We start from the raw sequence: 12,323 nt of genomic DNA, 5'->3' as shown, positions 1-12,323 counted from the left end.
AAGTGTCGAGTGCTCGGCATGGCTCTGAATGGTAACGCACATTTCTAAGAATTAAATCCGCTTGAATCATGATGAATTTCGATCCATCCTACAATTAAAACAGCTCAGTTATATTCACATTTGGGAACTATTAGATAACGATAGGGAATTATTTAATTTTTAAAAATGATGAGAAGTTTGAATATCCGAAATAAAATTAAAACAACATTGTCACGCATGTCGGATCTACGAAGATGATATACCTCTTTCAGTTTTCAAACTCTTCCTTCTTCTTGTTTGTCCCCTCTTTTTCTGTGTTGTTCTTATTATAGTCTTTTTCTTTTATGTTTCGTTGTCGTCGTTGTTGTTGTTCCGTATTCTTGTTACTGGGCTGTTTGCTAACCCTGCGAGCAAAGTATTTATTCTGTTTGTTTCTAGCAGTTCAGTCATCGCCGTGTCGCGTGAACACGTCGAGTCGAGTGAACTGCTTGAAACAAACGGGAGAATAACTCTGCTGGCAGAGAAGGGTTTGCTCAGTTGTTGTTTGTTGCTGTATTTTGTTATTCTTCTTTCATCTACTTCTTTTATTTCCGATATCACCTTGTAATGATAGAGTTGAAAGGACCCCTGAAGTCTCTGGTTTATGAAGATGAAGCTTGAGGGTGCTAGCTATTCCTTTTTTTTTTAGGTCTTAACGTCACTCAGTTTTGTACATCGGACGAGATAATTAACTGTGTGTCCACCACATATCGTAAGTTATCTTATATGTCGTGATCAAGCCGGTTATTCAAACACCGTGCTCTAGAGCTATAAGTAAATTGCTACGTGTTATTTTGTAAATCCTCATTCTATGTGTTTCCTAAAATCAATACCATTTTATCAATACAGTTTTGTCCAGAAACGTGTTTGCTTAGGTTCCTTATTATGTTTTTGTCTGTGAAGACAGTAGTGTTTTGTCTACTTTGCAGTAGAGCTCAACCCAGCAATGTGCGACTGCCCAAAACCCTGCCGGGCCCTTCATTACAAGATACAGTTATCACTTGCATACTTTCCATCCGACCATCTATGGGATTCCATTTTTCCCGTCCTTTTAAACTTTACGGAACTGGTCAAAGTCAACACAACAGGAAAGAGTCAAGACGAGGTGCTACTCCAGATACAAGAGGCCTTAAGGTGTGACCTCAAGAATCTATTCACGTACTTGGTGCACACTAGCTCGCTGATGTTCTTATGAACTAGGGTGTATGTCTGCGATATATCAGCATAACATCGACGTTGAGCTGAAATAGAAGCCTATCTTAATAGGTTGATTCTAGTGAAAAGTGTAAGGGATTAGTCGGGACTCTTTATTCGCTTTATTCTTTCCATTAATAATAATGGAATCTGATTGGCAGACAAAATGTCCAGGTAGTGGAAAACTAATCGTAGCTCCAAATCCAAAGATTCGAAAAGAAAAATTTAGATGTAAATATAGCTTAATGAACAAGTTCTGCGCTGAAAAAAAGGAAGACCTACTATCAGGTACAAGCTAGGGACAAAGCTGAGTTCTTAAATACAGCACATGAAATTGAGTGGCTTCCTTTTCTTTCCAGGAAACAAATTGCGCAGGTGCAGATCTATTACGAGACGCTACTGACTGATGTTCTGGAGGAGAAGCCGGCTTATGGAATCAGCGAATTCGGCTGTGAGTGGCATTGGAGGCGAGAGAGGGGGAGGGGTTACGAGCTGTTGACGTTGGGTGTGAATATGAATATAGAACAACCGATGGCCAATTGCATTAGTGCGTCACCTTATGGGGCCTCTCACCACAGGTGGCCCAATGTGTTAGTGCGTCACCTTATGGGGCCTCTCACCACAGGTGGCCCAGTGTGTTAGTGCATCAGGGTATGGGGCCTCTCACCACAGGTAGCCCAGTGTTTTAGTGCGTCAGGGTATGGGGCCTCTCACCACAGGTGGCCCAGTGTCTTAGTGCATCAGGGTATGGGGCCTCTCACCACAGGTGGCCCAGTGTGTTAGTGCGTCACCTTACGGGGCCTCTCACCACAGGTGGCCCAATGTGTAAGTGCGTCACCTTATGGGGCCTCTCACCACAGGTGGCCCAGTGTGTTAGCGCGTCAGCAAATGGGGCCTCTCACCACAGGTGGCCATGTGTGTTAGCGCGTCGAAGAATGGGGCCTCTCACCTCTGCTAAAACGGGTTCGACTTCAGGTCAAGAAATGGGGAGTATCTCTTTGTTTCTCGGTGCTAAGTTTGGAAGCAGGAGAAAGAGGGGTGTTGTTGGGCTGTATGGGGGGATGGGAGGGGTGTTGTCTGTGACATGTGTAGGGGAAGGGGGATGGGAGTATATAGTACTGTGTAAATGTTATGATAATGCTTCTGTTATAAGATTTTTTTTCCTGTTACCTTCACAGCTGACGTGGGCGGTAACATGGGGCTATTTCTAGGCTGCAGTCTACTTACATTCTGCGAGTTCATCGATCTCGTCTTCATGCTTTGTCTGCATAGACATCGGCTTAGGAAAGAAGCAAAAGAGAGACAAGCCCGGGCAGCAATCCAGGATGACTAGGCTAAGATAATCTCAACGAACTGGTGCTACACTTTTAACATAGAATGAACATAAAGCCGTGAGACAACAAGGCAGTATGAGGCCTGTTGTCATATTCGATCTTGGATGCCTTTCTCGTTGACGTCGAGAGATCTTAAAGGCTCAGACATTTCAAAGATGGAGATCTTTTGTATTGGCAATACTGCTTGGCCCACATCAGCTATGATGAAGATGATGATAATGGTTATGATGATGATGATGATGATGATGATGATGATGATGATGATGATGATGATGGTGGTGGTGGTGGTGGTGGTGGTGGTGGCGGCGGTGATGATGGTGATGATGAGTGTGTTTTCATTTAGCAGGTTGACATTTACAGAAAACGTAAAGAGCTTTTTGTCTGTACATTGAAAGCTGTTCTCAATAATGAGGTGTCCTTGTAAACGAGTAACCTAAGAGTTTTTTTTTTCTCATATGACCTTTTTAGACCTAACCAAAGAAATTCATTAGGTTGGCACAGGTACCCCAAGCGCCTGTAATTACGGCAAATATTGGTTCTGTTTGCGCGCGGCTTAGGTCAGTCTTAAGGTTCATAAAACATCCTGGAAAAGATGTTTTTTCTGATAAATATGCATGTAGGACAGTTTTTTATGAATAAAACAATAATGCAACTCCAAGAAATTAGAAAAACCCCCTTTACTTCCAATTGTAAGTATAAGTATAATGTATGAATGGAAATAAATGTCTTGAATGTTTCAATGCTTTTGCAAAAGTAGGGGTATGGAACACAAAGCCACAGGTCGTTGTCTAGTCCTACCTTGCATAAGCGCATTCCCCCCTTCAGCAACTATGTCAACAATTGACGCATTTCTGCATTTTAGTAACACATCTTTTTAGTTAATAATGACGCTCTCTGCATGACGCACCTTGTTTTGAGAGGCGCAAAAAATGGAGACTAAGTTTTAATGAAATCCTTTTGTAATAACCTCGAAACATTGAGACTAGTAAGAATAAGTGCGCGCATTATATACTATATTACTATAAATCTACTCACATACTAACACGAATCCGGCAATTTGATTGGCTCCCGTACTCACTATCTATTGAGCGATAGATAGCGAGTAGCGAAAAAACCGGCATTTTCACAAAAACAACATAAATTATTATTAAAATCGTCAGTTATTCGAAGGTAGTATGTGAGTGGATTTCTAAAACAATTAGACTACTCGTTCTCGTTTTCTATGAGTCAAATAGTCTATCTATTGATAAGAAGTTTGAAAGAAGTTTGTAAATAGATAGTTCTAATCTGTTTGTGGATTCCAGGTATCATCTCAGATGCAGCTGGGCTATCTCTTGTTCTCACCAGCATATTATGGGCTATGAAACAAGAGCGTCTGATGAGCACCAATCCTATCAAATTGCCAGATGCATGGAGCAAGTATGTGGATACCTTCTATCAAACGTTTCCTTATTATTCTAGCATGGCCAACCCACCTGGCTATCCCTTAATACTTTTTTACACTTCCTCCATGATCTTCTTCTTCTTATACCATGCAGGGGTGACCTGCCTAGCCCCTGAGAAAGGTCTCCTCATAATTCACACAGGGATGAGAGATGTGCTCATAATTCACACAGGAATGATCTAGCTATGTATGGCTATACCCTCTGCTGAATTCACACTAGACTTATTGACATGGGTGATCTACATGTGTATCTCTTATGCTGAATTAATACTACCTCCACGAGAACTGTTTCCCCATATGCCTATCAAACAGAGGTGATCTACAGGGCTGTCCCTTATGTTGCTCTCACAATATAGCTTTTTCTTATTCTGGGGGTTTTATAAAAATACTGTATTCTGTGTTGTATCAATGACGAATCTCATCCACAACCATGATTTCAGCTCCTTCGGTCAGCAGTCCTTCCTCACAGCCTTTTTGTCAATGGCAACCAGCAGCATCAGTAAGTGCCATATTGGCAGCTACAGTGGCATAGCCAGGATTTTTAACAGGAGGGGGCCAAAAAGGCCCTTTTAAGGCATTTTCACCTGTATTCTAGATAGTGTCTCATACATTTACTTTATTTTTGGCTGCTTGAAGTGGGCCACCCCCTGGCTACGCCGCTAACTCCACCTTTGTTGACTAGGGTGCCCACCTAGATTTATGTGTTGACTAGGGTGCCTACATAGATTTATTAGTTGGCAAAGCTACCTACCTAGATTAACTAGTTGTTTTAGGTGTCCACCTAGAATTATGTATTAGTTGATGCAAATGCCCACCTTGATTTATTAGTTGAATGGGATGTCCACCTAGATTTATTGGTCGACCAAGGTGTTCACCTTGATTTATTAGTTGATGCAGGTGCCCACCTTGATTTATAAGTTGAATGGGAGACCACCTAGATTTATTGGTTGACTAAGGTGCCCATCTAGATTTATTAGTTGATGAAGGTGCCTACCTAGATTATTTGTTGACTAAGGTGCCTACCTATTATTATTTTCCAAGAGTATGTATTATCTCAATAGGCTGGATGGCCCTCCTAGATTCTATTAGCTTGTTATGATGCCTACAAAACCTGCCTAATTGAGCTTGCGTTAAAGTTGTTATTTATCCACAAGAAGTCATTTATTCGGGTGTGTTATTTATACATGAGAGATCACTTACTAGGGTGTATTATTGCATTCCAGGCCAGCTGGGCCAGGCAAAGTTGATTCTACGTAACCTTGTGTCGCCTACCTATCTGTTTCTGGCGCTAATTCGTGTTAGTGCTGTCTTGTGCTTTATGTGGCTGCTGAAGACTTTCTATGCTGAGGCGAGTATTTTTACAATGTTACATACATCTGTTACATAGATCTGAACACTGGCAGTGAGCATGGCCATTAAACTAGCATGTACGCAAAGGTGATGTGCAGGATGCATGTGCCCCCCTCCACCCTTCGCTGCCAAAAATCGGTTCAGTTCTTATTGAAAGGACATCAAAATTATGCTTTTTCTTTATGATACCTATGACTGCGCAGCCCCCTTAGCAACTCCTCTGTATGCACTTGATTATATTGAACGTAAAAAACGTAACAAATCCATGCATTCTTGGAAGACTAGTTTAATGACGTAGCTTTAATCCATTCCCCAATTCCTTCCCTCCCCGTCAACGCATACCTCCCGCTAAAGTTCAACTGTCGTCCCCTTATCACTCCAGGGATTAACAGAGCCGGACGATGACGAAGATAGTACTTATGGTGAGGCAGCTCGCGGAAGCAGCTGGACATTCTCCGTCAACCCTCTAACAGTAAGACTTGTGTTCATCTTTGTCTACACCGAGTTTCTGGTCCGGAGTATGACCATATCTACGTATAACTCTGGCTCCTCGCCTGGTACTGACTGGACGGCTATTTCTTCGTGGATAAGGACTATGTTGTACGGAGCACTTTACGAGGTCCGGGTTTGGCGCGTTGTCCAACTCAGCGTCGTGGTGATGACGTACATTTACAAACTCTTTAGTGAGACGGATGAATACTGAACACAGTTTGACTCCTACAAGGAATCTAAAGATGTTTATGAGCACGTTTAATTTGGGGGCGGGGCTGCCTGCGTCGGCCAGTCACAATTTGAATATCTTTTTGGAGTCGTTTCAAAATTCAGGAGGTGCGCAGTTTGTCTGCTTGCTTGCTGTTTTTACACTAAGATATATTATACTCACTTATTAATGACTTTAACTCTGATCTCTAGTTTAACTTTAGGGGTAGTCCATATTTAATTAGCCCCAGGCTTCTTTTGGGCTTCCATTATTTTTTGTATTCATATTTTATATTAATATAACTTGTTATTATTGTCTTTTTATATGAAAAAAAATTGTATTCTCTTTCCTGGTTTAACAAATAAACTGAAACTGAAACAGTTATACGTATCATATGGAAAGCGCGACCTGCGCACCCCCCCCCCCCCTTTGTACGCGCCTGATTTCAACGGTTTGATTGCAAGCATAGATAAGACAGCGGTTATATTTGCCCACTGGAAATCACACTATACTACTTGACTCCTGGGGAAATAATAGCTAGTGCGCACTTTTGCACTCTAAGTTATCTGAGAGGTAACCGCGGAGATAAGCAAATACAGGGTCTCCTCATTCTAGCAGAGGGTTTATAATGGTACAGTACACGAAACAATGTCCCGTTCAGAGGCCCCTGACCTTTTATGGAAAGTGTTGCAATTGTATCGGGGAATATTCTTAGCGCTTTTGTGATAATGAGAGTCTTTAATTGAAGAGAAAAATATCAGGGAATTACGAATCATAAATTGCTTTCATGAGCGAATAACGCACGCATGTGATTACCGTACCGATTACCGTAATTAGCGTACAAATCAAAGACAATGAAAATAGCGTAGGTTAGTGCTGGAATTTGGAGTGACTTGTAAATTTGGATTGCAACTTAGTTCAGTACGGAGGTAGACATTTACGGATAGACTTAATTGGGATGTAATGACAGGCCCGTAGCCAGGGGGGGGGGGGTGGTTGAAAGAACCACCCCATTTGACTGGAAGGTCCGCTTAAATGAAGGAAAATTGAGTACCACTGCAAGCTAGGGCGCGCTACCGAAGGGGAAATGGTCCGCTAAATGGGTAAAACGAACTCCCCGCTCAAAATCCTGACTACGGGCCTGAATGATTGCTGTCGCAGCGAAGCGGACTGAGCGGAAACAGCAGGCCTAATCAACAACAAGCGGATTACTTATACCAACTTGGCACGCGAGGAAGGCTGGTCTCGCTTTACAACATAACCAGCCTTTTTCGCGCGCATCGCATGCCGGTTTTTGTTTTAATAAAATCGCTATTGTTTCCAACAGTTCATGTAGTGAAAACTATTGAATAAAATTGCAATGAATACAACGACAATACAAAAACATGAAAATAGAGAAGTGACCGTGTAAAAGCTCAGCTAGAAATCGGGCTTACTCATCACTAACCGGTCAGCGGCCTACGCAGGATTTTAAGAAGTGGCAATCAAAGAATCCAGAAGCTGAATGAGGGCGTGGCCCCTCATCCCGCATCCCCGTGAAGATTTCATAGCTCCCGCTTTTGGGTTTGAAATTGGCGTCAATGCGACAGACTTTTGAGAATATTACACGATCCTCTGTCATCCTCGATCTAAAATAGTACTTCAGTCGTCGCGTGGCACTGAACGACATAACAATATGTTTGGAAATCATCTGTAGACTAACCATGATTAAGAAAATTCTAGTTTTTATCCTCATCATATATATAAAACTACGTACATAAAAATGAATGAGTAGACATTTCATTTTTCCTCCTCGTTATGAGGTCGAAAATTTTTTTTGCAGTCCAGTGACTGCAGGCCAATAGGCTGCGTACGCCCCTGCCGGAAGTGACAAATCACAAAGACTGCACTCATACCGGATAGGCTAGTTGTCGGCCGGAACACTCAATTCAGGCGAGAGTTTTAGTTGGTGAACCAGCAAGCAGTGAGGCTTTCACGACAGATTTGCGGGCATTGACAAACGTGGGCCGGTGAGTTCGATGTTTATGGGAAGCGAAGAAGGAAAGTTCAGCGTACAAAAAATCGCACATCATTGTTCGATTTCGTTCATATACTTGTCGTCTACCCATCATACTACGCGCACCGTGCGGGCGGGAAAATCGAAATGCGCAGGTCACGAGGTCACACCGCATCCGGCGACTTGCAAGGTCCACACGCTTTTATCTTCTTCGGTAGCTTTCTTGTTCTTTCAAGGTCCAAATCTTCCACTTTTTGTACAAGTTGAAACCAGTACAACCTTTGTTGTGCTTTTCAGTTCTCTTCAAAAGCTTTATGCTACGAAATGTCAGGGAAAATACGAAAATTTGCTGCGTGGAAGTGGGTGACCATATCGAAAGGTAAAACAATGCGTGCAGATTCGTCTATTCTTTTGTGCGTATTTGTTGCTGTATTTTTTATGTGAGTTTACAGTGCGCTCTTAGCTGTTTGTATACACATAGAACCATTCAGTTACATAGCAAAGCAAACCCTTCTACTAGCACAATGACTTTGCTGTTATTCTACCTCGCCCTGGCAAACCTCAGAAATATGAGAAGGCCCCGATAAACAACTATTACGAAACGGTATAGGACATGCGGTATAATCTTTTCTGTTAGATTCCTCTACCAAGAAGCAATCCGAGTCTAAAATCAAAAAAACTTTGTAGGAAAAAGGAAAAGAAAACAACTACAGCTCAGGAAAACTACGGGAGATCGTAGGACGCTCTCTGACATACGAGGTCAATGAACTGTTGGTTGTGCTCTGTGTTAATATCAATTTGTAATCACTTATTGATGTAGTGTTTATATGCTCGTTTGTTTGTTTATCTGTTTAGCTTAGGGGTAAAAGCATCGTCATAGTAAGACTACTGTCTTTTTAAGCCATCGTGACTCACCTACAATAATTTCTATGTATTGCATCCCCATACAACTCAAATTATTTCTCCGTTGCAAATTTGATGACACAAATAGGCCCCACTTGTCAACTTCTCTTGCATTAAATTATTGTTTTGGCAAATACCACTTAGCTGTAGCTACAGTAAGTGACCAGGAAAATGCTGGATTATCGATTTGATAATGGATTTGATTTTTTTGGTGCAAACTTTCTACGATCTCTTCATTGACATATATTACATAGCCTGAGATATTAATCAAAATATTCTTCTTAGGTGAAGATTTGAAGCAGTGCAAGAGATAACCATAAGGCTGTGCAACAAACATTGAAACATTAACCTTCAAAAGCCCAGGATGGCTAAACTTGAGAATACATGCCCAATTATTTGCACTTTCCTTGTATTTAAAGGCTTGTTCTATAGAAATCAGAGCGGGGATTCTGGAGTTGCTCCCCCAGATCTGCTACTAACAGTGGCTCATAATAACATGGACCAGCTCAAAATAACATGGACTAACTCGCATTGCCCCCAAGGTCAATAGTTGTCCCCTCTGAGCCAATCAGATTACAAGCTGTCAACGGGCTACTCAAGCACTGCAAAAGTTGTCCTCAACCGCAATTTTTGTCAAGGGTTATCAAGTCATCCCTGAAATCCAGGACAAAAAATGCTGGCATGGCGAAAACTTGCCTCACTTAAACAAATATTCACCAATTCTAGTGATTCCCAGCTCCAGAAGGGCGCAATGCGTGGTCCTGAACATTTGTCTTAGGTAGATGTGATCAGCGTTTGGTTTCAAGCAGCACTCTTCAGTTTTGGTTCACAAACATCTCACGATTATTTAATGCCTCTTTCTTTAGAAATCAAGATGAGCAATTCTTATTCTGAAATTGTTCCCAATGCCGATTTTTAAAAGTTCTCTTATCTAACTAAGGTGTTAGATCACACATTGCACCGCTCCGAAGTCGAGAACACTAGAATTGGTGAACATTCGAGAACATGTTAAGATGGGGGCAATTTTTTACCTCGGGGGCAATTCGAGTTAGTCCATGTTATTTTGAGCCGGTCCATGTTATTATGAGCCACTGTTTACTTTATCTATCGTAATCTACAAAGAGAAAATTGTTTCTTTTGATACTGTATTGCCAAGTTTTCGTGTGCCAAATACTAAATGTGTGGTTGCTAATTTCTTCTCAAATGCCAGTACCTTCTCAACTCTAATCTCAGTTAACCTTTATCTACAGGACCTATTATAGTTATCATCCATAGGATGCAAGGTGTATTTGGCTTTGTCACATTTAAAGAAAGGGAATATGATAAAGCAAACAATCACATGTGAAATATACTACATGGACAAATGTTGGGCATTGGAGGTGTATTTGGCTATTGAACGGAAGGGAACATGATAAAGAAAAGGATCACATGTGGAATACTACTACTACATGGAAGCATTGGTGTATTTGGCTTGGTCACATGAAAAGGAAGGAAAAATGGAATAAGCAAAGGATTAAATGTGGAATGGCACATGGAGACGTGTTAGGGATACAGAATGTAATGAAAATGTTGTGTTCAAGTTGAAAAGTAGAACTACTGTATTATCTGTCGTGGCTAAAGTTGTTTTTCCTGTTTGGACCACCATGAAGGCTGGTAAGTTTTAGTTTTTTACTCTTTTGGTGTTATTATTACCAGGGAGGTTGGAGGAATTGAGATGTAACTGTTAAACGTATATTTGGTCCCTGTACACACATATCCTGCACTTCCATTAAACATGTCAATGGATTTGTAAGATTTGTATCATGATGAATATTGTGTTGAATTAAGAACACGTTTTCTCAATAAAAAATTAATGTCTTATTTAGCAGAAATGTATGGCTTCTAAGAACTTTTGAAAGTGTACATCAATTTGAATTGTGGTTCATATTACCATGTGTTAAATACATTTAAGTGATTATTTCCATTTGCTGCCCTCTCATATGAAAGGAGGCTGAGGAGTAGTTAATAACTCTGTGATCCTGTGTGGTGCTTGTGACGCGAAGCACTTGTTCAACAGGCACAAAGTTAGGTGGTGTGCGTGCTACGTCCTGCACCCCTTCACCACCAAGGAATGGTCCATTTCCTAAGAACCATCACATGTACTTTTTCCATTTATAATACCTATGACTGTGCATCCCTCTTAGTAAACAATGCCCTTCCCAAGTGGCCAGAGCATCAATATGGCATAACAGGTACTTTAAAGCTTTGACATGGTGAACTTATTATCTGAAAAACCAAACCTATTTTGTCAAAACAGAGCACACATTCCCTTATAGCCTGAAGATGCTTTTTGTTGTTCCCAAAGGTCGATGTTGGATCCCATGTAATATTCTCTATAAACTGCACTGCTTGCTGACAACTTCAGTCAACATGGTGTAAACTTCCATTTTATACTGATGATACCAAATTATATAATTTGACCCTCAACCTGTGCCGCATCGAATCTTGCCTTTGAGATATAACCAACTACATGTCTTCTTCTGTGCAATATTGCAAAAATTAGAAAAGAACATTTACTTTAGTTACTGCAAGATGATTATACATGCTTTTAGTCTTTGTTCTGCAAATGAGTCTCTTTTAACCCAACTCTCTTTTAAATTGAAAACTTGTGGTTCAAGGGTCTACCAGTAGAACACCGTAAATACCCTGAAAGAAATAGGTGCCTATAAATCCAAAGTCAAGGCTTTTAAGCGAAGTCTTTCACACTTGGTTCTTGAATGATGTAAGTGAAATTTTAGATAGTTAAAGTATATTTTTTATGTATATATCTTATATCTCTGTAAAGCGCCTTGGATTTATAGGTGAGAGGAGCAATATAAGTCTTTATTATTATTATTTTATGAATCCTGACTATGCGCCTGTTCCGGGTTCAAATATGTATTTTCAGGAGTGTATTTCTTATTGGCTTCCATCTTTGTTCTTAGTTTTGTGTGCGTGTGTGTGTTATTGGGTTATTTGGATTTTTCTGTTCCACAAAAATCAAGAATTTTTATCCTTTGTTCCGTTGTCGGACATGAGGTGTCTGGTGGCGGAATATAGATGCATACTGCCCCGTGTAGCTTACATGTAATCGTGAGTGATCGTCACTGTGCAAGGACTTGCGCTGGTGAATGGCAATGAAATGAAGGTGACGCAAAAATTGACTGTCGCGAAAATTTGGATAACATTACGTTTTTTACATCTCTCATCATTTTTCAAAGTACAACTGTTTCCCTGTACTATTTGATAATTGAGAGTCGCCGTGGTTCAAGCGGGTTGAATGCTCTACTACTGTGATAAACATCTCTTTTGCATAGGGTGTTACAGCCTAATAAAACCACACGTCGCGCAAGTCGGATCGACGGT

At 40.9% G+C, this 12,323-nt stretch overlaps 3 protein-coding genes across 6 annotated transcripts in view; all 3 read left to right on the top strand.

Annotated features, from left to right (window-relative positions):
* Positions 1–2,756, top strand: part of LOC5511556 (acid-sensing ion channel 2) — a 14,652-nt gene extending 11,896 nt beyond the window's left edge. For 3 of the 4 annotated variants that reach the window (XM_048726430.1, XM_048726429.1, XM_048726431.1), the window contains 5 exons: positions 1–31; positions 668–730; positions 948–1,152; positions 1,572–1,663; positions 2,391–2,756. The exon at positions 1–31 is cut by the window's left edge and continues 123 nt beyond it. In XM_048726430.1, the coding sequence (XP_048582387.1) occupies positions 1–31; positions 668–730; positions 948–1,152; positions 1,572–1,663; positions 2,391–2,545 (546 nt within the window). In that variant the 3' untranslated portion in view covers positions 2,546–2,756. The remainder of the gene's footprint in view (positions 32–667; positions 731–947; positions 1,153–1,571; positions 1,664–2,390) is intronic. The other variant, XM_048726432.1, reaches the window with a different exon arrangement.
* A 1,082-nt stretch (positions 2,757–3,838) lies between these two features.
* On the top strand, positions 3,839–6,422 carry LOC5511598. The gene is made up of 4 exons (XM_048726418.1): positions 3,839–3,965; positions 4,431–4,489; positions 5,214–5,338; positions 5,723–6,422. The coding sequence occupies exons 1-4, from the start codon at positions 3,907–3,909 to the stop codon at positions 6,041–6,043; spliced, it is 564 nt and encodes a 187-aa protein (XP_048582375.1). The 5' UTR covers positions 3,839–3,906; the 3' UTR covers positions 6,044–6,422.
* Positions 6,423–8,205: 1,783 nt separating this feature from the next.
* LOC5511558 (RNA-binding protein Musashi homolog Rbp6) overlaps positions 8,206–12,323 on the top strand; it is a 34,385-nt gene continuing 30,267 nt past the window's right edge. Inside the window, exons 1-2 of the mRNA XM_032380968.2 lie at positions 8,206–8,415; positions 10,190–10,592. The gene's annotated coding sequence lies outside the window, so the exon portion shown is untranslated. The remainder of the gene's footprint in view (positions 8,416–10,189; positions 10,593–12,323) is intronic.

The sequence above is a fragment of the Nematostella vectensis genome, chromosome 4 (genome assembly GCF_932526225.1).
Source record: "Nematostella vectensis chromosome 4, jaNemVect1.1, whole genome shotgun sequence".
In the NCBI taxonomy this organism is placed as follows: Eukaryota; Metazoa; Cnidaria; class Anthozoa; order Actiniaria; family Edwardsiidae; genus Nematostella; species Nematostella vectensis.
This window is presented reverse-complemented; position numbering and strand designations above follow the sequence as displayed.